This window comes from Uloborus diversus, chromosome 6, assembly GCF_026930045.1.
Source record: "Uloborus diversus isolate 005 chromosome 6, Udiv.v.3.1, whole genome shotgun sequence".
NCBI classification, from domain to species: Eukaryota; Metazoa; Arthropoda; class Arachnida; order Araneae; family Uloboridae; genus Uloborus; species Uloborus diversus.
This window is the reverse complement of record NC_072736.1, coordinates 10168864-10196562: the sequence shown is the minus strand read 5'-3', so window position 1 is coordinate 10196562 and position 27699 is coordinate 10168864. Positions and strand designations below refer to the sequence as shown.

The 27699-nt window shown below is 35.4% G+C and overlaps 1 protein-coding gene across 1 annotated transcript; it reads left to right on the top strand.

Annotated features, from left to right (window-relative positions):
• On the top strand, positions 1 to 27699 carry LOC129224190 (ankyrin repeat, SAM and basic leucine zipper domain-containing protein 1-like). The gene is made up of 5 exons (XM_054858607.1): positions 1 to 442; positions 4511 to 4632; positions 7286 to 7384; positions 8083 to 8181; positions 27592 to 27699. The coding sequence occupies exons 1-5, from the start codon at positions 1 to 3 to the stop codon at positions 27697 to 27699; spliced, it is 870 nt and encodes a 289-aa protein (XP_054714582.1).

The following is a 27699-nucleotide window of genomic DNA, read 5'->3' as shown; positions in this document are numbered from 1 at the left end:
ATGATTAAAGCCATCGTCTCTAATAGATCCAAGGGAATCACCGAGTCAAACAACATCATCAATATTGGAACCACCTCTGTCTCCTCCGCCCTGGCTCAAGCCAACGCTTTCTGCTTCCATTATTGCTCCCGCTCGTCTCTTCCTGGCATCCCACTTGACTTTAACTTTAATCATAGCCACCATTTAGATAAAAACTTCAGCATTCAAGAACTGAACATTGCTATCAACCATATGAAGAACACCTCCCCCGGCGAAGACGGGATCCCCGCAAAAATCTTCAAACTTATGCCTGACAAAATCAAAACCAACCTCCTAAAGCACCTCAACTCCATGTGGGACAACGTCACCATCCCCGATAATTGGAAAACTTCTATCATTATTCCTATAAAGAAACCTAATAAACCCGCTGCTGACATCTCCTCTTACAGACCTATCGCCTTAGGTTCTGTGTCCGCCAAGTTATTTGAACGTCTCATTCTCCGCCGTATCGTTTCGTGGTCCATCTCCAAAAATCTTTTTCACAGTAATCACCTTGGTTTTCTCCCTTTTCGTGACTGCAACACTGCATTAACTAAATTCTCAGAAGACATCCAAACAGCCCGCAGAAACAAAAAGTTTATTTTTTGCATCAAACTCGACATTAAGTCTGCTTACGATAGCGTCTGGATTGACGGCCTATCATGGAAACTTTTGAAATGCGGCATCAGCGGTAAAACAGCGTGTTGGATCAACAAATTCCTTTCAGCCAGGGTAATCAAAGTTCGGTGGAGAGGAGCCACCTCTTCCTCCCACACCCTCTCTTCTGGGGTCGCCCAAGGATCCGTTCTGGCACCCCTGCTTTTCATGATCTACATGCATGATATTTTCGAAGATATCCCTTTTGGAGCAAAAATTCTCATTTACGCTGACGACATCATCATTTTTTCCCAAGCAGATACTTCAGAGAATGCTAAGCTTAAAATCGAAAAAACCCTTTCCCATATTACCCAGTGGACCCAAAATTGGAGACTTACAATTGCTCCGGAGAAAAGCGTAGCCATGAATTTTTCTAGAAAAAGATATTCTCCCAACTTCCAATTTCATTACAACGGGAAAGTCATTCCCTGGGACACCAACATGAAATTCCTTGGAGTTATTTTCACTAACAATTTTTCATTCAACAGCCACATTATTAATCTTCAGAAAAAAGCTTTCCAACGCCTTAACTACCTCAAAATCATAGTGATAATAACAGCGGCACCAATGCTAAGAACCTTGTTACCATCGCAAATAGCCTCATTAGAGGATTAATTGACTACAGTTCTATCGTCTACGACGCGGCTAGCATTTCCAGCCTCAATAAGATTGAAGTGATCTACAATAGCGCTCTTCGATGGGCTCTTGGCCTCCCTCGTTGGACTCCTCTCCCTATCCTCTACCAGGAAGCTAACGAAAACCGTATCAGCGACAGACGTTCTTCAATGATCATTAAGTATACCCTCCATCATTTCTCCCTTGATTGGATGTCTCCTATTTCGAACAAAACTAAAGAACATAGTATTGATAACCGCTTCAAAAGAGACAATCACCACATCTTTCCCCGCCTCTTCGACTATCTCAGAGACAACAATATTCACTATAACAAAATAATAAAGAAAAGATTTAAAGAAGACCTGATCAACATTAATAATTTTTACATTATCTCGGATGGCCTCCCTTTCCAAGACAAGAATATCAACTCGACTATAGCACGCTCATATTTTTCTGAATATCAAACTAATTTTCTTCAAGGTAAAATCATCCTCAGCACAGATGGTTCAAAGAATAATAACTTCACCAGTATCGCTGCCATCAACGTTTCTCATAATATCAACGCTGCGGCCATCATTAATAATAATGCCTCCATATTTACAGCTGAAGCCCTAGCTATATCCCTTGCTATCATTGAATTCGCCAATAGCTATGAAGATTACGTTCTTTTTTCTGACAGCAAATCCAATCTAAGTGCCCTCTCTTCGTTCAACCTGAAATCCCATTCAGCTATTTTTTACGCCATCGAAGCAATTGTTGAAACCCTGCACAAAGTCAAATCTATTACCATTATTTGGGTCCCAAGCCACCTTGGTATTCCGGTAAACGAAAAAGCAGATCTCTTCGCCAGAAATGGGCCCTTTTTAAGCCGCTCCACGTATGATATTGCCTCTGAAGACATCATAACCATGAACAAAAAAGAACTCAAGTCAAAAATCAACAGCGACTGGATTAACTGCAAGTACTTCAACCACAAACCCTACCTTGGATCCATCAAAGACTACATCAACTGGACCCCTAACAGAAAACTTGGAGTTCTCCTAACTAGACTCCGAACTGGGACTCTCCCTGTCAACAAGACTCTCCATCGTTTCAAGTGCAGCGTCTCCCCACTCTGTCCCCTGTGCAATCAAATCGAGACAATTGACCATTTCCTGCTTCAATGTCCCTGTCTCTCCAGCCTTCGTCGTTCCCTTTTTACTCGCCTCAATATCTCGGATCCCAATGCTCCTCTCGCCCATGTGATCTCTCGTATTTGTGCCAATTGTTCTTCCATCCGTGCATTCTGCACCTTTCTCGCTTGTTCCAATCGCTTTTGAGGGTTTTTTTTTTCTTTCCCCCGCCCGTGCATCTCCCGAGTTCTTCCTCCCTTTTTCCTGCCGTGGTACAAGCCTCCTCTCGTAGGACAGGCAAAAACCACCCAACATTATCAATCCAATCCAATCCAATCCGATAATAGCTATTTTTCCAAACAACTACGTTTTTGATACAAAATTATGGTTTATAATTGCAATAAACTGTCAAAAAATAATTAGCAACTCGAAATAACAACGTTTTGTTGCATTTTTACTACTTGTGTTCCGACAATCAAGTAAAATTTTTGTAACAATTATATACGTATTTTTCTCTCTTAACAAAACATAAGAAGAATAAGTAACTGAGAGTAAGATGTTCTTATAACTTAATAACTTTGTGTAAGTATTCATTTATTCAAATCAAGGCCAGTGTTAGCTCTAAAATCTTTTCTATTTTCTGAACTTAAGACTTTTACTTAAGAAATATGTTGCCCTCAATTAGGAGAATCATTGCATTGGTTTTGAAACCAAAAAAAAAGGTTCAATGCTACTAAGTTCTAAAAATAATAGGTACAAGTAAAGGGTTTCCTGAATACACTTCGCAACCTTGAAAAGACCCTATAAATTCTCAAGCTCATTTTTTCGCTTTTTTTTTTTTTCTTTTTTTTTTGTCCCCTAAATTTTGTCAAAAAAGAAAAATCTTCCCATGCGATACAAAAGTTCTTCAACTCACAAACAGTAAATATGTACTTTCTACCAATTCCAGAGTTATATACACAAGTGCTCAACAAGTTAAATGAAACTTTTTCTGTTGAGTATTGTTTTAAGTTATACTGAATTTTAAGTGTTTGATGATTGTTTTGATTTTTTTGAAAGATCAGACTTAACAAAAGTTGTTAATTTTCAAAGGAATTCTGGATATTAGACAATGTTAGAAAGATAATAGTTAAATTTTGTTTCGGGGAGCTGTTAAAGCTATATTTCGCTTGTTAAAAATTTACAGACCGGCTCAGGTTGATTGTGTTGTCTCTTTTCACACATGAAAACTCAAATATAGTGAATGTCAACAGCTCATCAGCAAAATCTTAGATGTCTGTGACATTCCCTGAGGAGCCTTGGAGTTGTATTTTCAAGATTAAACTTGCAGTTACTTAAATTCTTGTAATAAACTTTAAAATGTACTATTTTTTTTTAAAACAATCATGATTGCTTATTGCTTTCATTTGACTGTATTGATGAGCTATCATTTCATTTTCCCACCAGCATCCTCTGCAGCACCACTGTCGACCGGGTGTTGCACCTCACGATGCTGCTCCTCTAGCAAAAACCGTCTCCAGGTTGCGTCAATATCCTACACTTACACGCATACATACACGCACGTACACACAAACACATACACACACATACATACACCTACACACACACACAAACACATACACACACATACATACACCTACATACACACACATACCTACTTATGGGTATACCAAGCTTATGGGTATATTTTATGCATGGAGAAACTATTTTCGACATTAAAACATTAGAACGCATAATTTTGCAAAATGTTTAAGATCCTTAAAAAGGTCTTACTTTTTGTTTTCAAATAAAACTAAGAACTCTACATTAAAACTCTTTCAGTTTTCTTTAGCAATTACATATATGTATTAAAAAAAATCGTTTATCTCTCATGTATCAAAAAATGCTAAAGATGACATCCGCTTCCAGCTCAGTTATTGTCTATTCCAGACTGATGAGTACATAACAAGGGTGAAACTGCAGTCTCTGGATGGCAAAACTGGGCTGTCAGTAGATCTCATGCACTTATATTGTGCTCAGAACTGCTCCTTACATAATAATAATTCCCAAACAATTATTTGCTTGAATTATATCTATATTTCCTCCTGTTATAGATTGATGTTATGTAGCTCTGGCAATGAATAAATCAGTGGCTTTTGAGGCATTGATATCTAGAATAGCTGAAGGGGATGTGGCAAATTTGCGAAATATTTTGCTCAACAAGCATTGTTCTGCCAATGAATGTGATGAGGTGAATCTTTTTATTATTAAAAGCAATACATATATTTCCTTATCTTTATTAGTTTCATGTTTATGTTTTATATGCTGGTGTGAATATATATACTTTAATTTGTGCAAGTGTGAAAAAACTGGAATTTAATGGAACAAGAACTAGCTAGGTAAAGATTAAAATAGCTATATATAGAAGACTGTTATGATTCAAAATTAAATGTTCTCCTAAATTTATTCAATTTCTTTCTGAATTTGACTTTTCTACGCTTAAAATATGTGGAGCGTTAAAAACTTGAACTTTCAAGCAACGTAATAAAAACAACTAGCTTAAAATTCAAGCAGTCTAGTTGGCCATTCAATATCCTTATGTATGTAAGGGAGTTGTGTTTTTTTTAGGGATGCACCGAATATCCGGTAACTATCCGGTATCCGGCTGATTTTTTAACTATCCGGAACTATGAGGTATCCGATCCGGCAAGCCACTCCGGATTCGGATATCCGACAGTTTTTTGCAGGATATCCGGGCAGTTATCCAGTAAAAATGTGAGAGATATCCGGGGTTGATGTGGGGTTATCTGGTACGAAATGAGGGTTTAATTTTGAATTTACTTTTGCAAAAATTCCAGTTAAAGCTTTCACTGTTTCATAAACTTTTCGATGATGCTTACTCTTTTAATTGCTGCTTCAAAAACGACCATTTCTCTTCAAACCTAGCTTCTAGCATTCCCCCGCGTCCCCCCCCCCCTTCTCCTTCGCGCATCTGCTGACGGTATGTTGCCAATAATTTCTCCTGCCCTCTCTCACTCTCTCTGCTTTAACACGCTGAAGTGAAAAGTCGACCTTGAAATGGTTCATATCAAAGCGCTTGAAGTTGGAGGAGCGGCCGTTTTGAAAATTAAAATACAGTCAAGTTCCGACTTGCAGGAGGAATGCATTCCACTACTCCTCTTGCGTAAGTTGAAATTTAGCGTAGTAGAAAAATGTATTAATTCGGATTTTTAGAAACACACTAAAAAATTTTAGGCATTTGTAAACACCTCTCACACTATTTTGAACCATTTCTTAACTATATATTACCATTTCTTGCATAAAAAAAGCTGTATTATTCAACATAAAACTCTGTTACGATGTACAAAATTAATGGTCAATGGGAGAGAGACATGTAAATAAAACAATAATATAGTTACAGTGTATTAATAATTTAATAATGCATGCTTTGGTGCCATTATATCTCATGAACATTAAAAGGAAGAATGAAAGAAACTAATGAAAAATGCGGAATAGTTGCACTGAAACAAAGCAATGTTTAGAGTAGTACGGTGTTTAAACTTCCGTTTTCAGTGATGCTAAAAGGATGAAGAACCATCAAGAAACCAATATGTAGTGACCAACGACGTAGTCGATGCTTGCACCCAGCGGGCGCAGTTGTACAAACAAACTATTTTCGAAATTATATTTGCTTGTATATTTCTACACATGCTAAAATCCTTTCATTGCATTCATTTATATCGAAAATTTTGTGTTGCGTTTGTATTTTTTCCATTTTTAGTTATCTGTAAAAGTTTTCTCCCCCTTTCTTAAATTATTCCACTTCCACGTAAAAATGAGTTAAAATCTACCTGGAAAAAAAACCATCCACAAAAAAAAAAAAAAAAAATCTCAGAACAAACGTACAATTCATTTTATTGAAAGCATTACACATTTTAGAGGAAGGAGAAGGGAAGGTTTCAGATCGGGCAAGTGAAATTCGAATTCTCAGGCTTCAAATAATCTCTGTATGAACTAAAAATATAAATAAAGAAAAAACAGAGAGAGCTTTTTATTTATTTATTTATTTATTTATTTATTTTTTTTTTTTTTTCAGTGTTAATTTCTAGTCTTGTCATTTTTTCTATTACTTTTGCTTTGCATTTAAACTTAGCAAAACACAGACCAATTAAGTTTTGGTTTAGATCTAAACTGAATATAGCAGTGAGAAATAATAGCTCTAAGTTATTGCTCATTTTCTTCTTTCGAATTTTTTAATTGTATAGTATAATTTTTAATAATATATTTAAGAATTTAATTTGTATTTTTTAAGAATGTGTATTTTTATTTTTTCTAGAATTATATAAAGTTAAATTTAAGTTTATTGTTCAAATATAAATTTATAAATTCATTTAAGAAAGATTGAACATGTTTAGCATATTTTTTAATATTATATATAAGATGTTAATTTGCATCATTAAGAATGTGTAACTTTATTTTTTGGATTTTAGTAAAATTTCAAGTTGATTATTTAAGAATTGGTTTATTAATTTATTTTTAAAAGCGTGAACGTGTTTAACACAACTCTTAATAGTTTAGTAAGACAAAACAACATTAGATGAAGCACAAATTTGCAGATTACAGCAGACACGTGTTTCGGCGTTACAGGGAACGCCTTTTTCAATGCAAAAAATAATGAGCTTATGGATGAAAAGACATCCGACAAAAGCTTTTGTCCGTGGTTGGACAGTAAGGAGAACCCTGGAGTGAAAAGTGTTACATTATGCAAACATTATTTGTCTGGAAAAAAAAACATTTTGTTTGGGTTGTATGCTTTCCTAAAATTCATGTAAAAATTCTTGAAAAATTTTATAAATTATGATAAATTGAAAATTGTTAAGTTTAATGCATATTTTATTTCATAGTTTGGCCAAACTCTTTTGATGATAGCTGCTCAACAAGGACAGATTGCCATTGTCAATGAATTACTTGCGCATGGAGCAGATGTTAATGCTGAAGATGCGGTAATGTTTTTTTTTTTTTTTTGGCCTTGTACTTTCTGTGTGTAACGTTTTTATCATTATCCTGCAATAAATGCCCTAAAAAAACTATCCTGCCAAAGGGTTCAAAGGCGGGCTACAAAGCTAATAAATGGACTTTCTCATTTAGACTATGATTCCAGGCTTAGAAGGCTAAAAATGTACAGTCTTGAGCAAAGAAGAGACCGAGAGGACATGATTCAGTTGTTTAAATTTATCAAAATGAAAGATGTTACGGGGCTGAAGTTTAGCACTGAAAACAGGACAAGGGGTCATTGTTTTAAGCTATTTAAATCTCAGGCTAACATGGATATTAGGAAAAATTATTATTTTAGCTGGGTAGTGGAACCTTGGAACAGCTTACCGGAAGAGGTGGTAATGAGCAAGGGAGTAGATAGTTTTAAGAGAGCCATTGATCTTCACTGGGGATTGCAATTTGACTAGGACCAGTCTAGCTGGGCCCAGAGCCTGTTGCTGGTCGTCACTTTTGTATTTGTATTTGTATAAACATGATTAATATTAATTAACAAGTCTCTGCCAAGAAAGACTTTTTCCTCACAAAATATATTTATGTATGAAAAGTAATAATTAAAAGTTATAACTATTATGGTTATTTCTTCATATTTAGTATTGAGTAACAATCAAAAAAGACTATTTTAAAACTAGTCTTATTTACTTTTCAGGACAATTGGTCGGCATTGACAAATGCTGCAAAGTTTGGTTTTAAAGAGATTGTGGTGAAGTTGTTAGATCATGGAGCAGATATTGAACATAGAGATATGGTTTGTTTATTTCTTCCTCTTAAATTTCCTTTGTTTTACTTTCTGAAACTGTTTCCTGCTCCCAAAAAAAGACTTCTTTTCTATTAGCATAGTCTAGTATATTAATTGTATGTGAGCTTTGAAGCATACAAGTAGATAATATTTGATTTCAAACAACATAATCAAATAATATTTACCTCTATACTTCAATTGCCTCCAAACCTCAAATGCATCTAGGTTTAGTCAGTACTACTCCAAAATAACGCTAAGTATTTAATCTTTTTGGTTTTGACTTTCCTACATAGGAAGATCAAGTTTATTGAAAAATGCTGTTAATTTAATCAAATTAAAAATTGATCTTTTTCTGTTTATTTAAAATTTTATTAATTATCCCTATTTCATTCATTCAATTTTTATTGCATTCATTAAAATATTTATTATTATTTTAAATATTTATGTTTTATTTTCTTTGTACATGTATCAAAATAAATAGATTCTCTGTTATACTTCCTCAAGTTAGAGTTTATATTACTTCATTGAGCAAATATTTTCAGTTGAGATAGACTCTCAAGTTTCACAGAGTTAGTCGTCTTTTCACATGAAGTTGTTAAAAATATCAATATAAAATGTTCTTAGCAAACTTTTATGCAACATTTACACTGCGTCCGCACATCCGTCACCAACGTATGCTTTTCTCCCTAAAACCAGTTTTCGGCCGGCGTTGCCATGACAGCAAGCCGTATTGTACGGGACAAGAAGCCAGATATCTGACGGCTCTGACGTCCGTAGAGTTGGGCGTCACATTTCATTGGTCTCCATGAGATGAGTGCGCTCTCTCTATTGGGTTAGAGACTGACATGTGTCTTTTTCCCGTTCGCAAAGTATGAATGCTTCTCCCTTTTCGGAAAAGTTACTCTGTCCGCTTTACGTGGCGAACATGATGTGCAGACGCTGTTTGAATTACGCTTTAGTCTATATCTAACACCCTCCTCTTCGTATTCCAGGGTCAGTGGACAGCACTGATGTGGGCCTGCTACAAAGGACACTATTATGTGGTGAAAATTCTTCTAGAGCATGGAGCTGTAGTTAATGTGCTGGATAAAAATCACTGCACTCCACTTATTTGGGCAGCTGGCAGGGGTTTCTTGGAAATAGTGGAGGCCTTGCTGGAGAGAGGGGCCAAAGTCTACTCTAGTGATAAGGCAGGATTGGTTTTCTCAGTACTTTTATGTAGTTGTCATTCTAGTTGAGTTGTTATGTTATTAAGTTTTTTTGTTTTTACTTTTGAATGTGACAGAAAGAGGTACAGTCAGATCCTGATTTAACGAACCTCTATTTAATAAATTTTTATTTTCTCCCCTCTAAAATGAAAGCAAAAACCCCTATTTAAGGAATAATAAACCCCGTACTAACAAATTATTTTAACAGCCAAAAAAAAGTTTTTTGTTAATTTGAGTTAGGAAATATTGGATTGTTTTCCAAATGACATAACCATATTGTCCAAAGCAAAAAAAAGAATTGTATCGGCAGAGCTAGCCTTAGGCCGATTAGAGCAAAAGGGTTCAATCGGGCCCCGCGCTAGCAGGGGCCTTGCAACCAAAAGGGGAAAAAATCGTTTTTTCCTTTAGTTTAACAAGGAAAGAAAGTTCAAATTCAATATTTAACAGATGTTTAATCTGTGTGTGAGAACTGGTTTTAGTTCATTTAATAGGGTAAACAAGGTGAAGCATTTAGCTAATTTGAAACTCGCTGAAAGCAAATTTTATTTTACAAACTACTTGTGTCAAATAAATTTTCAGAAAAAAAGTTAAACTATCTGTCCAGTTGAACATCTGAAATCAATGGCCACCTGTACTCTTATTTCACCAGTACTCTATTGTGCAATTGTGAAAAAACCCTTTCCTTCAGTTACAGCATGGTAAATGTTTTAAACATCCTCAAAATAATTCTATATAAAACAAATTGCCAACAGCTACTTGTGAAAATAGAGTATCGTAATTTCGGGTAGATAAGCTGCGGCTTATACGTGTTTCAAAGTTGAAATTTAACATCTGCGGCGTATCTTCCAGGGCGGCGTATCTGAAGAAATTCCCCCCCACCCCCACCCTTCTTTCTTAGTGTTTCTCATGTTCGTCCAATCGAGCGGCAATGTTAAAATTCATTAATAAACGCTAGTAGAGCTCTCAAATTGCACCATGAAACAGGTTTCTCATTAAATTTGATTTATCACACCCTTAAACTTGCGATAGTTTGCGCCGATTTTACCGCTGTTCGCTGTTGTTGTTCTTTCCAGTGTTGCCAGACTCGTGATGGTAACATATGTTTCACGAGGCTGAAAAATGGAGGAATCGCTAGCTTGTCTGAGTTAGAGTCCCTATAGTCTGAGTAATGTTTTAAAATGTCTCGATGATAACTTAAAAAAAAAAAAGAATCAATTGATAAAAGGTAAACAATTTTTTGAGGAACTGCTATGCATAACACAATGATTTGAAAACTTCTCATCCAACCAAATGTAAATGTCATCTGGCCACACTAGTTTTTTGTGTAGCCGTAGCATTTTCCGATTTTTTTTTACACGAAGTTAATTCCATTTCTATCCATCAACAAGTGCAGTTGCTTGTTACAGTTTCGTTCTAACAATAATAAATTATCACATCCATACATATGTATATAGAGATATATATAGAGGGGGTGGGGTGCCATGTTTTGATAGGCTGCGGCGTATACCATGGGGCGGCTTATCAGATGAACTTTTGTTTTTAGTTAGTAAATTATTGCATGTGCGGCGTATAAGATAGGGCGGCTTATCTACCTGAAATTACGGTAATCCATGCTGTCCAACAATCGGTTGCGGCTTGCGAGTTAAAACCTTCGTAAAGCCCAAACCCTTACCTTTCTTTTTTTCTTTTTAGAAAAAAGTGTGGTTGGGATATTATTACAAGACTATTTTCATGTAGGTTTTGTCTGCAGTTACTGGTTATCATTTTTCTGGTTTTGAAGTTTATTTCACTGCATAAAAAAATTCCAAAGAAATGTACTTCAATTGACATTCAAATATTATTCATTTTTACTTTCTTCTATATCTAATATATAGAAAAAAGTATTGGATTCGTGCAAATTTTCGAATTTCGAATTTTGATGGATTCAAACGTTTTGAAGTGTGCTGAGTCCATTTCGACTATTTTTGCAAAATGTCTGTCTGTGTGTGTGTGTGTGTGTCACGTCTGTGTGTGACCAGTTTATTGTGGCCGCTCTACAGCAAAAACTACCGCATGAAATCGAACGAAATTTGGTACACATATGTGCCCCTATGTGAACTTGTGCCCATTGGTTTTTGGCGCAAATTCCTCCAAGGGGGGTGGAGCAATGGGACGTTTTTTGAGTTACGTGTGCTTGCTATTCCTCAGGAAGTAACTGGCGGAATCAAACAAAATTTGGTCCATATGTTGCCATTAACAGGAACAAGTGCTGATTCAATTTTGGTGTCAATAACTCAAACGGGGGTTGAACTATAGAACGTTTTTTGTCGTCAATTGTGACTGCTGTATCTCAAGAAATAATGAATGGAATCAATGAAAAATTTATCGGCAAGTAGCCCCTAGAGGGTATAATAGCTGATTTTATTTTGGTGTCAAAAGCTGAAAAGGGGGTGGCGCAATCGAATGTTCTTTTTTTTCATCGTGAGTGCCATATCTCAAGAAGTAATGCTACGTTCTGAATGAAATTTGGAATAAATTTGAATCTATTTGTAAATAGGCGTTGTTTCAATTTTGGCGCCAATTGCTCCATGGGGGGCTGATTTTTTTTTGTGTAAATAAAAATGGCTTTATAAATGCAACAATAAGAAAGATAAATTGTAATACTGTCGTCTGCTTATTTCACATGATTTTAATTTTTGGGAAATAATCGGAAATGTTATCGCAATGATTTAAAATTAATAACTGTTGCCATTTTATGTTTGTTAACAAATAAAACATCTAATTAATTCAAGCAAGGCTTTTAAAATAACTTTCAAGTCGTTCTTTGCTTTGCTTTTGCGGGAATTCAAGAATTCGGGCAGTCGTCAAGTTTTTTTTGTTGTTGTTGTTGCTGGGAGTATTGCATTCTCTTCAAGCATAGGGATTGATCAGAATTCACAAGAAAAATATAGAAGAAAGTTTCGTGATGGCCACAACATACTAGTTATTATTTATACTGCCATGGAAAGGGAAGATAAAGCACAGTATCTCAGCTAATTTTTCCCTTTTCGCTTCCCCCCCCCCCCTCCCAATTGTTAATAGGAAATTCAAAATGTGTTTCTTCAAATAACTCATTTCAGCAGATACTGCGTTTTACCTTCCAACGGCAGTATTCTATACATTGAATGACGCAACATGTAAGAATTGTGTGGTGAGTGCTCTTTTATTGCTTTATTTTCTGAATAAGACGTACAATATTTTCAGTAGTGGATTATTGCCATGAGACCAAATAGGAGTAAAATTTTTGGGAGACTGATGTAAGAGTTAAATTTTTTAGCTGAGCATTTATCTTAACAAACGACTGAGAGACTCAAAAGCTTGTTAGTCCTGGGGCCCCATATACAGCCCTACTTAGAACATAAGTTGTCACATCACAATAAATCAGTTTTTTACCCTACAATGTAAAAAATTTCGGAGCAATAGGGTTTCAAAACATCCATCCCTCCTGCAAAGTCTCAACATATAGCCTAAAGTTAAATTTCAAAAAAATTCAGTGTCAAAAACCTGTTAGGGACAGCCTCTAAACTTTGCTTTTTCATCTAATGTGATCGTTAGGCGTTCTCCAAAGATTGCCTCAAACTGAGCCTTAAAGATTTCAATTCCAAAACATTTCAGTTTGAGATTCTTAAATGAACAAGTTCCCCTCTCCTCCAATATCTCCAAAGGTAGCCTCAATTTGCATTCTAAAAATTCTAACTTGGATATATTTCCAGAGGAGCAACCCCGAACCTTTCACCCATTTCCTGAGATCACCACTAATAACTTAAAATTCAGCATTTTAAAAATTTCTTCTGTTATCAAAGCAGCCTAAAATTGCGTTTTTACCCTTCAATATTGAAAACTCCCAGATGGTCATTGGATCCCCAAAAAACACGAAGGTAAGCATAAATTTGACTTCAGTTTTGAAATAATCCCCCCCCCCCCCCCGTCGAGAATCTCTAATCCCTTTCCCTTAATTTTACCAAAAATTACCAAAACCGATTTTCGAGTCCAGGAGAAGCCTTTGAACCCTTTCCTTGCTCGAACTTCTTTTCCGGGGGGAGGTTGCCCGAATTCCCGCCTGTTTCCTATTGTTAACGTCACCAAAGATGGCTTAAAATCTTGTAGCCTTAGGTATATAACTTTTCTGTCAAAACACTAAATTGCTCATTAAGAATTTCTCAGTGTTAAACTTGTCTAACATTTTTTAATTTATTTTGCATCTGTTTCTGAAATTTAAACTAAATGCAATCAAGTTAAATAAATACATTTTTGAATCCAAAGTTAAATAAGAAATAACTTCATCAAATAGCACAAATTGCAGATTACTGCAGACACGCATTTCGGCTTTATAAGGAACGCCTTTTTCAATGCAAAAGAAATGAATTTATGGACGAAAAGCTCATCCATAATTTTATTCTTTTATATTTTAAAATATATGCTCCTCGTAACACTGAAACTGCAGTCATTCTGTAAAAGACCCCACCAGAATTCTCAAATTGGGCCCCGCATTCGTTAAGGCCGGTACTGTGTATCGGAGTATGCAATTTTCAACGGGCAAGGGGGCAACCAATGAATAGCGATCCTGATGTGGAAAGCGATAATGACACTTCTATTAAAACTGTTACTTTGAAAAAATTGATCATTGAAATGAATAAGCACCAACAAAGTTTGATAAGATTGTTTAATCTTTACTGCTAATAAAGCTGCAAGTCTCTCTGTCAGGATCTCTGTGACGCGCATTGCGCCTAGACCGTTTGGCCGATTTTCATGAAATTTGGCACAAAGTTAGTTTGTAGCATGGGGGTGTGCACCTCGAAGCGATATTTCGAAAATTCGATGTGGTTCTTCTTCTATTCCAATTTTAAGAACAATACTATCATAAGATGGACGAGTAAATTACGAAATTATCATAACGTGGAATCGTAACATGGGCACAAGCTAATTGGCGAGATACGAAATTATCATAACGTGGAACCGTAACATGGGTACAAGCCAATTGGCGGGAAAATTCACCATTATTCGTAAATATACGGTCGAACCAAAAGACCTTTTAATTTTTCTATTATGGGCAAAGCCGTGTGGGTACTACTAGCATGTAATAAATCGTGGAATACTGAGCAGAAAGTATAGCTTTTCTAATTATGGATATTTTTGGGCAGTTGCTTATTAGGTCTTTTAGAAAAAGTAAGTGCAGTGTTTTTTTAAACCCTGATTTAACGTATAAAAGTTTCGGTCCCGATGAATTCGTTAAATTTAGGTCCGACTGTATATAATTCGGAAATGGTCAGAAAAAAAATTATAATCTATAAAAAGTGATCTTCTTCAGGAACTGACACATTGATTAAAACCAGCCCAGCTGGATCAGGGTCTGTTGGTGACCGTCACTAGCCGATTTAGTTTTTAATATTTTACCCCCAATTTCTCTATGACTATTGTACTTATTAAATTCATGTTGCTGAAACTTAGATATAGTAGTGTCTCTCTCCTTAACAAAACGCTGAATAAATAACTTTCTGTGTGTTTATATACACATGCATTTGAAAAAAATTAAGGGTTGGTCAAATAAACATTCCCCCTCATCACCCACTTTTTGATATTGCAGCAGCCCTGTCTTAAGTCGCCTCCAAAACAGATTTCTGGATCCACCACTTGTTCGTCACCCCTTTTTACTTTCTTTTGTAACTAATATATAGAAGAAAGTATCAATTTCGTGAAAATCTTCAAATTTTGACGGATTTGCCCATTTTTGAGTCTTTATTTTATTTTATTTTTATTTTTTGAGGAGGATCATATTTGCACTAAATATGCTGAACTCTCAGACTTAAGACTTAGGGTGCTAAGTTTGGAAGCCCGTTAGCATTAGATTGTGGGCCAGTTGTAGAGGGTACTATAAATATTCCAGAGATAAAGTGAGAAGTTTCAAATAAGGGAGTCAGACTGGGAAACAAAGGGTGTAATTTTGGGGGACTGTATGGTAAGGGGAGTGGGTAACAGTTGGGAGAGTAAAGCGTAAGGTGGCTAGGTGTTGTTTACCAGGGGCTGGGGTAAAAGACGTTAATAAGGTTGCTGAAAAGAAGGGAGAATTCAATAAGGAGGACATGGTTACTTTGTAGGTGGGAACAAATGATATAGGCCACAGTAATAATGAGGTGTTTTCAAAGGAATGGGAATTCATGTTGAATAAAGCAACCAGCTTTTTGACGAATATCCAAGTGGTTGGTTTGCTTCCCAGGTATGGAGTGCATAGGAGCTGGTTAAACCAACAGGCTAGGTGTATGAACCCGCTACTTAAGTCAATTTGCGAAAAGCGTAGTATCAGGTTCATTGATGTATGGTGTCATTGTAAACGGGATTGGATTGCTCGGGATGGCCTACATCTGAGCTCTACAGGGGTCAAAATGGTGAGTGGTTTGATTTTAGGGGCTCTGGAGTAGGGTGGAGCTTATTTTTCAACTATGAAAATATTAACCTCTTACCCTCTCATTTTGGTCCTTTGTATGAAAAAAAAATTCAGGCCAAATATTAGCACATTTAAAGATTATTTAGAGGTAGCTCAACAACTGTGAAAATTTTAACATTGCGGGATCTTTTTTTTTCCGAAAAGCAAAGATTGCTTACTTTTCCATTATGTGTATTTGTTTTCAGTATTTTATTTTTGCTTCAGTTTTGAAAGCAAAATGACTGCAAAAGCCACAAGATCTCAAAATGACTTGTATCTTCTTGGTGGGTCAGTTCCAGAATTAAAAGATGGAAAATTGCCATCCTTGCGCATGGCTCTGGGACATTTTTTGCATCATCATCTTGAATTGAAGAAAACCGTAAGACAAGCTTCAACTCGGACCATCACAGAAATTGCCAAGTTTTGGCAAAAAGCTAGAATTCCTATGTGAGACAACCAAAATTGTCAAATGAAGCTTGAAAAGTTATATAAAGAGTGGCAGCTTTTGAAGAAAAATAAAGCTCGATGTTCATCAACACAGCAAGCTAAGGAATCAACTTTTCTGTCTAAACTAGAAAATCTTTTTGATGTTGCTCATGCTGATGTTTTACGGTAAGCAGTCTTACAAGAAGATAAAGACTTTTTAATAGCACAAAGGAAGAAAGGTAGGTGTGGATCAATGTTAGGAGTTAATAAAAAGCTTGATATAAAAGAGAAAAAAGCTCTCGAACGAGAAACAAAAGCAAATGTCCGAATACAGCAACAGAAAATTAAAGAATTAAAAGATTCTATAGTGGAACTTGAATCATCTTCTGATACTGAAACTGATAGCAAATTAAGCTCAACAGAAGAAGGTAAGAAAATGGATATCACAGAACAAGCATCAAAAAGACAGAAAAGGAAGCGAGGGAGAAAAACTATAGTTACTCCCCAACTTGCTGCAGCTTTGGACAGAACAAAAGTGTCAGATCGAAAGGCTTTCTATATCATAGCAGAAACTGCAAAAAACTTAGGATTTAATATCAATGAATTTTCTTTAAATAAGGACTCAATTTGCTGTCAAAGAAGGAAGGAAAAAGCTCAGAAATATGCAGACATAAAGGCTAAGTTTCAACCTAACGCCCCTCTAGTTATCCATTGGGACAGCAAATTAATTCCTGATTCGTTGCAAAAGATAAAGTGGATCGCCTGCCTGTACTAGTAACTGGGAAAAGAATTCACCAGCTACTTGCAGTTCCCAAGCTTCCATCTGGGACAGGTGAGGCAAAGGCTACAGCAGTATTTAAAGCTATTGAAAGCTGGGGAATATCAAACAACATACATGTATTGTGTTTTGACACAACCAGTTCAAACACTGGCAGTAACTCGGGTGCATGTGTTCCTTTTGCGTGCAGGCATCATGTGTTGGGACTGATTATAGGTTCAGTGTTTCAAGTGTGCAAGGGAGCCACATCTTCTCCTGAAATTCCATTATTCAAACGTTTCAAGGAATTTTGGAGCTTCATTGACACTGACCAGTACGAAACTGGAATTTCAATTGACGTAGTTGATGAACTGATAAAGGATATAAAAGATACAATTGCTTATGCAAAAAACACATGGAAGAGTCTTATAACCAACTAAGAGGTGATTATAAAGAATTAGTTGAACTTGTGCTTATTTTCCTTGGAACTGCCACTGTTAGAGGTGTTAAATTTATGTCGCCTGGAGCCATGCTTCACGACCGTTGGATGTCGAAATGTATTTATAGTCTCAAAATCTGGATGTTTAGATCACAATTCAAGCTTACATCTAAAGAAGAGAAGGGATTAACAGCTGTATGCATTTTCATTGCACGTGTATACATGAAAGCATGGATATCAGCACCAGAAGCTGCAAGTGCTCCATATAATGACCTGTTACTAATGAAGTCTTTGATTGAATATTCGGCTATTCATACAAATATCTCGAAAGCAGCTGCAAATAAGTTTTCCAACCATTTATGGTATTTAACAGAGGAACTAGTTTCGTTGGCTTTTCTTGATAGTCATGTCAGTGCATCTACCAACATAAAAATGGTCAGTGCTATGATAAAACCAGCTAAAGAAAATTCTAAACAGAGGAAGATTGATCTTCAAACATTTGAGAACAAAAATTTGATGATTTTGTAACAGCAAAGTCTATGTCACTGTTCCAGGCATTAAACCTGCCCGTAGATTATTTTTCTGTTGATCCAGCATCGTGGGAAACAAGAGATGACTACATGAAGCCAAAAAAATTATTCAAGCTTTAAATGTAGTGAATGATCATGCTGAACGTGGAGTGGCACTCATTCAGGAGTTCAGTGGACTGATAACATATGATGAAACGCAGTTGCTGTTTCTGCTGCAAGTCATCGAGAAACACCGCAGAATATAACCTGACAGCAGGAAAGTGACTTTATCTGGGACTGTTTCAAAACAATAACTTGTTTCCAGAACAATGCCAGGTGCATTTTATAACCCAGAAACCACCTTCTTTCATGTCTCAATTGATTTACAACTGCTATATAAATAAATGTGTAACTATCACTTTTTGTCGAAATTTTCTCTATGTAACAAACTTCAAGTTCATTGAGCTACCTCTAAATATCAAAAATTTTCATTCAAACTTCATATTTAGTGGTTTTTCATCAAAAGGAACAAATTAAGAGGGTAAGACCTACAAAAATTAAAACTTTATTTTTTCAGTGCAAATAAGCTCCACCCTACTCTGGAGTCTCAAAAAACTAAGTTTGAATGGGGGACATGATTCAAGCATCAGGTATCAAAGAGATGATAATCTTTTGAGGATTGCTAAAAATGGAAATAAAGTGTCCAACAAGAGTAGTAATTTTAACAATCGTGATTTAGGAAATTGCAGGGTGTTAAATAAAAGCAATTTGGGCATGCTTAAAGTTTACTATACGAATGCTCGCAGTATTAGGAACAAGATGGATTATAAATGAGAAGTTGGATGTTATTGGAATTAGAGACATGGGCTACCAAATTTGATGTAGATTTATTACATAATGCTGGGTATCATTTGTTTAGACAAGATAGAGTAGACAAAAGGGGTGGTGGGGTTTTGTTAGAGAATTTCATTTTCAATGAATTGGTCATAAATGATTAACCTACTGATATTGATATGGTTTGGCTGGAGTTGAAGAGCAATAAGGGCAAAAAATTGTGCTTTGGAAACATTTATAGGCCATGTAATTCTAACCAGGTACAAGATGAACAGATTTATCATATTATTAGTGACATGTCTAGTGAGGGATTCGTCATCAAAATTGGGGATTTCAATTTTCCGGGTATTGGTTGCAATAATTTTTATCCTGGTATTGGCAGAGAAGAGGAATTTTTAAAAGTAATTGGTGACAGTTTCTTAGATCAAGTTGTAACTCAGGGAACTCGAGAGGAGGCGATTTAGGATCTAGTTTTCTGTGACGTAGGAAGTTCTGTTCAGGGATTGTGTGTAAGGGATAATATTGGAAATAGTGATCATAACAAGCAATTAGCTTCTGGATTGAATTTGAAGTGTACAAAGTTGAAAATTTTAGGTTGTTGCCCAATTTCAGAAACACTGATTTTGTTGCACATAGGCAGAGCTTAAAAGAGCTTTTTTCATCACGATTGAAAAATAGCGACCCAGATCAGCAATGGACAGAACTTAAGGAAAAACTTGCAAAAACAGTTGAGGATTATGTTCCATTTAGGAGAAAAGGTGTTAGTACTAAAATGGTTCTTCAGGGAGATTAAAGAAGTTCTAAAATATAAGTAAGCCGCTTTTCGTCAGTTTAACACTAGAAAGACGGAAGCGGTCATTTTGACCGCTAACGATTTTCAAATGCTCATATTTGCTGCGTTTAATTTTCAAACTCTTTTTCCTTCATTGACTTTTCCTAACTATTTATTAGTATCTTACAACAGTAAATTTTTTTTCTTTAGGGTTATTATTTTAGTCGCTATAAATGTTTATACCTAGAAAGACTGACTACGGTCATTTTGACCGCTAAGTGAATCTTTCTTTACGCATCTGTTTTATTCTTTTTTCTCTTATCAGTTGTGTGTACTATGGACTATTGTTAGTTGTTAGGGTGAGTAATGTTCTTTTGAGCTTGAGTAGTACCTGCAGGTCAGGTTTAATTCTTTGAACTGTTAGGAAAATGCGAAACACCTGCTGGTTGCATGGTTTCAGTTTTCTGCTATCTGCACATGAGGCAAAGTCGAGAAAGGTAAATTTGAAAAGTATGTGACTGGACACGTGAAATTACTTTGGGTCTAAAAAGAAGTAAATATAAACAGGTAAATTCCAAAAATGTTTGCTGGAATTCTTTTGTGCACCAAAGCATGTGCTTTGCTTGAAGCATTGACGTTTATTTTCTTCGATGATAATGAAGTGCTCAGTCACATAATTATCTTCATGATGTCGAGAAGAACTGTTGAGAAGCAAAACTTTTAGGAACATTAATTCCTGAAACTGTTGCAGATTTATCTAAAACAGATTATGGTTCGAATGAACATTCAGACTTATCTGAAGAGAAATATATTCCTAGCGATGATAATAGTTTGCTTTCATGAGATTATTGCGAATATTTTTCGGAGCTTAGATTTTCAGAAAAGGATTGTTCTTCTGAGTTAGAATCAGAATAAACCTCGCTAAAAAAAAACTGATGCTCAAAATATAAAAAACAGTAAAAGAAAAAGGGAAAAGGGTACGACGCAAAAAAAAGGGGAAATTTTTCAAAAACAGAACTCTTATTTCTCCAATTTCCTCCAAGTCACCTCCACTGATCAATTTTGCTGCATATAAATAAGTATCTACCTCAGGAAAAAGATTAAAATAGTGTGAAATTAAACTATGCGAAAATAAATCTACGAGCATTTGTTCTGATTGCCAAAAAAAAAAAAAACTATTAATAGGTAATATACAGGTGACGTGATAACATAAGTATTTCGAAGTACTGTAAAAGATAGTAATGTACGGTATCTTGCGATATTTAGATATTTTTTAAAACAAAACATGCATGGTCGATTATAGTACTTTTTAGTTATTACATGCTAAGAAAATTTCCTCTTTTTTGTACAAATTTGCTCTTTCTCAATGCCAATTGTGTAAAGCATGTGTATTTCACTTGATCGAACATAAAATTTAAAAAAAAGCTATCTAAGACTTATTTTCAGACTATATTACGATTAAATTGTTAAATTAAACTCTGACATGTTGAAACAAATCTTTTCTATGGTTAAAAGTCCCGAAAGGAGGTAATTTCCATTTTTTTAAGTATGGCGGTCAAAGTGACCGCTCCTCGTCTTTCTAGGTATACGCAAAACGCCGTCTTTCTAGTGTTAAGGAAACTGGTCAGAGTGCGGATAGGCCCCAGTATTGTAAGGCAAGGCGAAATTTTTCAAGTATTTAGTACAGAATCAGAAAAGGGTATTGGAGCAAATCCTGGCAGATAACATTGATGAGAGTCCTATAAGGTTTTTTGCTTTCACTAATTCTGGGAAAGCTCGAAATAGTCAAATTGGGCTAGTGGTTGTTGAGCATGGAAATTTAATCCAAATGATATGGGTATTATAAATGTTCTAAATAACTTTTTTTTTCCAGTGTGTTTAACAATAACTGTATCTCAACAGTTGACACTAGCAAGATACAAGCTATTATGCAGTTTGAGGATTTTGTGTTTTCCAGGGAGGAGGTTCTATTTCATTTGAAAAAATTAAAGCTACTAAAGTTCCGGGACTAGATAATATTTATCCAAAATAATTATAGACCTTTAAGTCTGACTTCAGTGGTTTGTAAGATTTTTGAAACTTTGATCAAAATTAAGATTATGCATTTCTTAGAGATAATAGTCTGTTGACTAGTTTGCAGTATGGGTTCAGGAAAAGTAAATCATTTGCTACTAATTTATTGCATTTCTACGACAAGGTTACCTCGGCTTTAGATAACAAAAAGTGTGTGGATGTTGTTTATACTGATTTTCAAAAAGCTTTTGATAAGGTATCGCATGTTGCTCTTCTCAGCAAACTAGCTGATATAGAAATAAGGGGAAAAACTTCACTTTGGGTTAGAAATTGGCTGACTGGAAGAAAATAAAGAGTAGTCGTGAGGGGAAATCATTCTGAATGGAGAGATGTTTTAAGCGGGGTTCCTCAGGGTTCAGTTTTAGGGCTTCTCTTGTTTATTATTTTTATGAATGACATCAATGAAAATATTTCTGGAAGACAGAATTGTTTTGCTGATGATGTAAAAGTTATGGGGATTGAAGAAAATGAAGAACAAGAAAAACAGCTTCAAGAGGATCATATTACTAAGTGGGCGGATAAGTGGGTATGGCAGTTAATGCAGGGAAATGTCAAGTGTTGAACTTTTGTCATGGAAATAAGCGTACGAGTTATCGTTTGTAGGGTTCAGTCAATAGTCAGGCAGGAAATGTTATTGATCTGAGTATCTTAATAAATCAGGACTTCAAGTTTAGTCAACAGTGCAGCATTGCAAGTAACAAAGCCAACAGAATGCTTGGGTTTATCAATAGATCTATTTCAAACAAATCTAAGAAAGTTCTTCCGCCTTTATATAGGATGTTTAGAACACCTACTTTGGAGTATGCTATTCAGTTTTGGTCGCCTTATCTGAGGAAAGATATTTCTGTATTGGAAACGGTTCAAAGAAGGGTAACTACACTAGTAAGGGGAATTTCAGATTTAGTTTATGATACCAGACTTAATAGGTTTAATATGTATAGCTTGGAGCAAAGGAGAGTCAGAGGAGATATGATTCAGTTGTTTAAATTTATCAAAATGAAAGATGTTAATGGATTAAATTTTTGCAAGGAAAGCAGGAAGAGGGGGTCATTGTTTTAAGCTATTCAAATCTCAGGCTAACCTAGAAATTAGGAAAAATTACTACTTTAGTAGGGTTGCGGGCACTTGGAACAGCTTACCGGAAGAGGTAGTAATGAGCAAGGGGGTGGATATCTTTAAGAGGGCCATTGATCTTCATTAGGGACTAAAAAAATGACTAGGGACAGGCTAGCTGAGCCCAGAGCCTGTTGCTGGTTGTCACATTTGTATTTATTATTTGTATTTTGAGGTGTACTGAGTCCAGTTTGACCATTTTTTGAAAATGGCTATCTGTGTGGTCTATCTGTGTGATTGGTCTTTTGTGACCACTCTATAGCAAAAACTACTGCATGAAATTGGATAAAGTATATTACACATTTGGGCCCCATGTCAAATTAATTTTTTGGCGCTAATGAATGGTTATCTGTTAAATTTGAGAATTCATAACATAGATATAGAAGATAGTTTCATGATGGCCACAATTAATTAGTTGTATTTGCATATTAAAGATAGAAGAACTGAGGCTGTGGAATGGTATTTGCAATGAGAAAAAAAAGAATTTAAAAATCGATGTGAAATAACTTAAATTGAATTTTTAATAACAAAAAAATTGAACCGCCGAAAAAACTGAAAAGCAAAAAATAATAAACCATTTTAATTAAACCTTAATAACTAAGTTCTTAAACTGATGTAAGTATACCTAAGTATATATTTTTGTAATAATGAGTTTTTAATTAACCTTAATAACTCAGTTCTTAAATTAATGTAAGTATACCTAAATAATTTTGAGTCGGTGCCAAACAAGCAAATTAATTATTTTTGTAAAGCGTGAGGCGCAGCGGTGGCGTATGGCGACACGCTCCTTCGCCGGAAAATGCCGAGCGTTCACGAAGTTAAACCCGAACGTCGTCGAGTGGTCTCGAAGAAGCACGTGTCGAGTATTTGGCTGCTACTGAGCTTTTGCCTCATATGCAACAGTCAAAATGTTTATATCATTGTTCATCATACTGAAGAAGGATTTCTCATCTTGTTAAAAGCTCAAATAAATGGTTTTGTGGGTCATAGTATTATTCAGCGTAAGTATGGCATAACAACTGTAGCCGTTAATTGCATACATGATCCTGAAGATTTTTCTCACTGGTTGTTTGCCTCTCTCGTGCGAGGTCCCAAAGGTTTCAAAGCTCCAATGAGAGGTACTTTTTGTTGTATACGATCTACTAGTATTCATGATTTAATAATGGCGTGTGGAGGGAGCATTTTTTGAAACATTTATGTTTATCGCCGGACATTTCACATTACATTGCTAATTTTATTTGGTTATTTCTTTAAATTTAGGTAATTTAGGGATCTTTGTTTATTTATTGTTTGGCACCGACTCAAAACTACTTAGGTATACTTACATTAATTTAAGAACTGAGTTATTAAGGTTAATTAAAAACTAAATTATTACAAAAATATATACTTAGGTATACTTACATCAGTTTAAGAACTTAGTTATTAAGGTTTAATTAAAATGGTTTATTATTTTTTGCTTTTCAGTTTTTTCGGCAATTCAATTTTTTTGTTAAAAAGTTTTTACTTTATAATTTTTTGTGGCTATAAGCTACTAATGTGGCTATAATCTGTATGCTTATATTTTTGATTACTTTTAAAATAGCTACCTACCTTACTTTAGCTATTAACATATATATATATATATATATATATAATCGTATTTTAACAATTATCTGTTGTGTTACATAAATAATTTTAAAAAAGCAGGCTTTATATACTAACATGGGTAGGCCTACAAAAAATGCTGCTCGGATGAGGAAAAGATGTTTAGAAGAATCTATTAATGAGAAAGAAAAAAGTTTGGAAGCAAACAGAAAGAGAATTACATTAACACGTTCACAGGAGAGTTTAAGTCAGCGCGAGGAAAGACTGTCGAGAATGAGAAGCTACAATAACGATAGGTTATTGCAAGAAGGTGATAAGCAGCGCGCTCGTCGTTTAGATATGATAAGAGAGCGACTTTCAAATGAGAGTGAAGAGCAACGCGCTCATCGTTTAGATCTGATAAGAGAGCGACTTTCAAATGAGAGTGAAGAGCAACGCGCTCATCGTTTAGATCTGATAAGAGAGCGAGTTTCAAATGAAATTGAGGACGAACGTATGCTGCGTTTGGATGCTGCTCGTAACCGTTCAGCAATGGTGGTACTTCACGAATCTTCCGAGGAGAGAACTAATCGTCTGAGCGCCATGCGACAAGCAGCTCGCGAGCGAAGAAACCAGTGTAATGCAGAAAACTTTAAGAAATCAATTAATGTTTATGCTGACTTGTCGTGTTCAATATGCAAAAAAAATTTGTATCCTCAGCAACGTAGGAAATTGCAAACTAAAAATTTAGGCTCTATTTTGCCTAACGAACTGGTAGCTTTAGGTAATATAATTACTTGTTCACGATGCTCAAACAATATTAAAAAACATAAAACTCCACCCCAGGCCTATTGGAACAAAATGTCGGTAGCTGCAATACCTACAGAAATTGATGAGTTATCGGAAATTGAGAAACGTTTTATTTGCAGAGTAGTGCCATTTCTTAAAATAATAAAAGTTCAAAATCGTTTGAGCCAAGACTGGTGCAAAGGGCAGGCAATCCTTTTTGCTCAGGATGTGGTCGAGCTGGCGGAACAACTTCCGCTTGAACCTAATCAAACTGGATTAGTGCTCGTAGTAGAAAGTCGTGAAAATTTAGAACATTCTAGGGAGTTTCAAATTGATATAGGTAAACTTCAAGTGGCATTGCAGTGGCTCCTAAAGAATAATGCACTGTATAAAGATGTTCGTGTGCATTTTCCTACTGTGATCGATATTTCTACGATAACACAAATTGCTGACGAACCCACACATGTTCATGACAGTGAAGAACCAATTGTTGAACGGTCAATTGTTAATAAAAATAACTATACTGTCTTGCAAAACAATGTATCTATACTACATGGGTCCTTTCATCAGGGCAATGAACGATTTAGTCCACAGTCACGTGGTCGACAATGCACAGGGATTGCAACTGTTGCTATTGTGGCATTTTCTTTGATCAATCCTAATGATTGGTGCAAAAGTGACATAGATTATATGTTACTGGTAGGAGATAAGTATTATAGAGACTGTATTGCGGCTCAGGTTAACCCCAATCCTGAAGAAGCACACATAGATTATTTGGCTGCAACTGAGCTTTTACCAAGTATCATATACAATAAGCGAAAAGTTCATATCAATATTCTTCATGAATCATCATTTAATGGTCACGCAGACAACGACAATAGTGGAGAAGGATTTCCGAATTTGTTAAACGCTCTAATAAATGTATTTAGGGATCATAGTTATGCCATACTTACTATGAATAATACAACTGTAGCCGTCCATTGCAGACCAGATCCTGGAGGTTTTTCTTACTGGTTGTTTGACTCCCACGCGCGAGGTCTAAAAGGTTTCAAAGCTCCAACGAGAGGTACTTCATGTTGTATACGATTTACTAGTATCCATGAACTGCATAATATCGTGCGTAGAAATTTGATCATTAAAAACACATCTGTAAGTGTGTTAACTGGGAATGTTTTTTCACTGACACCAATTACGATAACACCCGAAAATACACTAGAACAGTTAAATCAAGGTAAAGAAACATCTTCAGTTCTTCAAAAACAATGCCAATCATTTAATTGTCATCAGCCGCAAGTAATGCATACATCTAAAATCGTGCAACAATCGTCAGAAGAAAGTAATAATACTATGGAAAAAGACATTATTGACCCTCAATTACAGCAAAATTATAATTCGGAAACGAGATATATTTTTACAACCAGTATGCTTAGAAACATAGATGAAAGAGTACCTAATTTGGACATTGTTGTTAACATAGACAACCCTAACCCAGAAGATGAAGTAAGACTAAAACTACTAATCGCCCCCCTTTCCCCACCCTTAGGGTAGGATTTTTTCCCTCAAATTTATATAGGAACAACTTCAGGCTATACCCTTTCCAATAAAAAAAAGAATATTCTAAATCGGACTATTCTGTAAAAAGTTATGTGTGGTCATATATAAAAAAATCTGTGAGTGAACAACAAATCTCCCCCGTTTCCCACCCTTAGGATAGGAATTTTTTCTCAAATTTATATGAGACCAACTTCAGGGTATAACCTTTCCAATAAAAAAAGAATTATCAAAATCGGACTATTTTGTAAAAAGTTATGTGTGGTCATACATTAAAAATCTGTGAGTGAACAACAAATCAACCCCTTTTCCCACCCTTAGGGTAGGAATTTTTTTCAAAATTTTTATGGGACCACCTTCGGGGTATATCCTTTCCAATAAAGAAAGAATTATCAAAATCAGACTGTTCTGTAAAAGGTTATGCGTGGTCATACATTAAAAAAATATATATACGTGTCGAATTGAGAACCTCCTCCGTTTTTTCGTCGGTTAAAAAATAGCTAATGGATCATTAAGACGAAAGGTATAAAAAAGTCGTTGAAGATATCAAAATTCTTGAGTTCAAAATATCAATACTTCATTTTGAAATTAAAACCTTTTACTGGGTTTTAATTTAATAAAATATTTTTCTTTATGAAGAATGTCAAGGTAATCATTCATCTTAAAAAACGCACAATGATGATTAAGCTTTTGCCTTTTTGTATGAAAAACTCATGGACTGGTGATTATAAAGTGGACAAATAATCCCTTGTTACACAAAATGAAACTATAATATAAATTCCCATCTCAGAAACCAAAAGTGATTTCTCATCAACATCACCAAGAAATTATCTTAATTTTTCACAAAAATATTTATACTTTTTGACTTTGTCACCCCAAAAATTGCTTTGCGATTTTTTTACTATAATCTGACATTAAATTCAACATGAATATTTTTGCTTTGCAGCATGGCACCTCACCACTGGTATGGGCATGCCGGAAAGGTTACACAGAAATTGTTCCTCTTATTCTTGAAGCTGGAGCCAATGTTGATACTGCGGGCATGGTAACGTAA

Excerpts from the sequence above, each read along its gene's own strand:
- LOC129224190 (XM_054858607.1), top strand. The coding sequence starts at position 1 with ATGATTAAAGCCATCGTCTCTAATAGATCCAAGGGAATCACCGAGTCA. Across the intron at positions 443-4,510 it reads TTACAGACCTATCGCCTTAG|CTCTGGCAATGAATAAATCA; the intron begins GTTCTGTGTCCG and ends GATGTTATGTAG. Across the intron at positions 7,385-8,082 it reads ATGTTAATGCTGAAGATGCG|GACAATTGGTCGGCATTGAC; the intron begins GTAATGTTTTTT and ends TTTACTTTTCAG.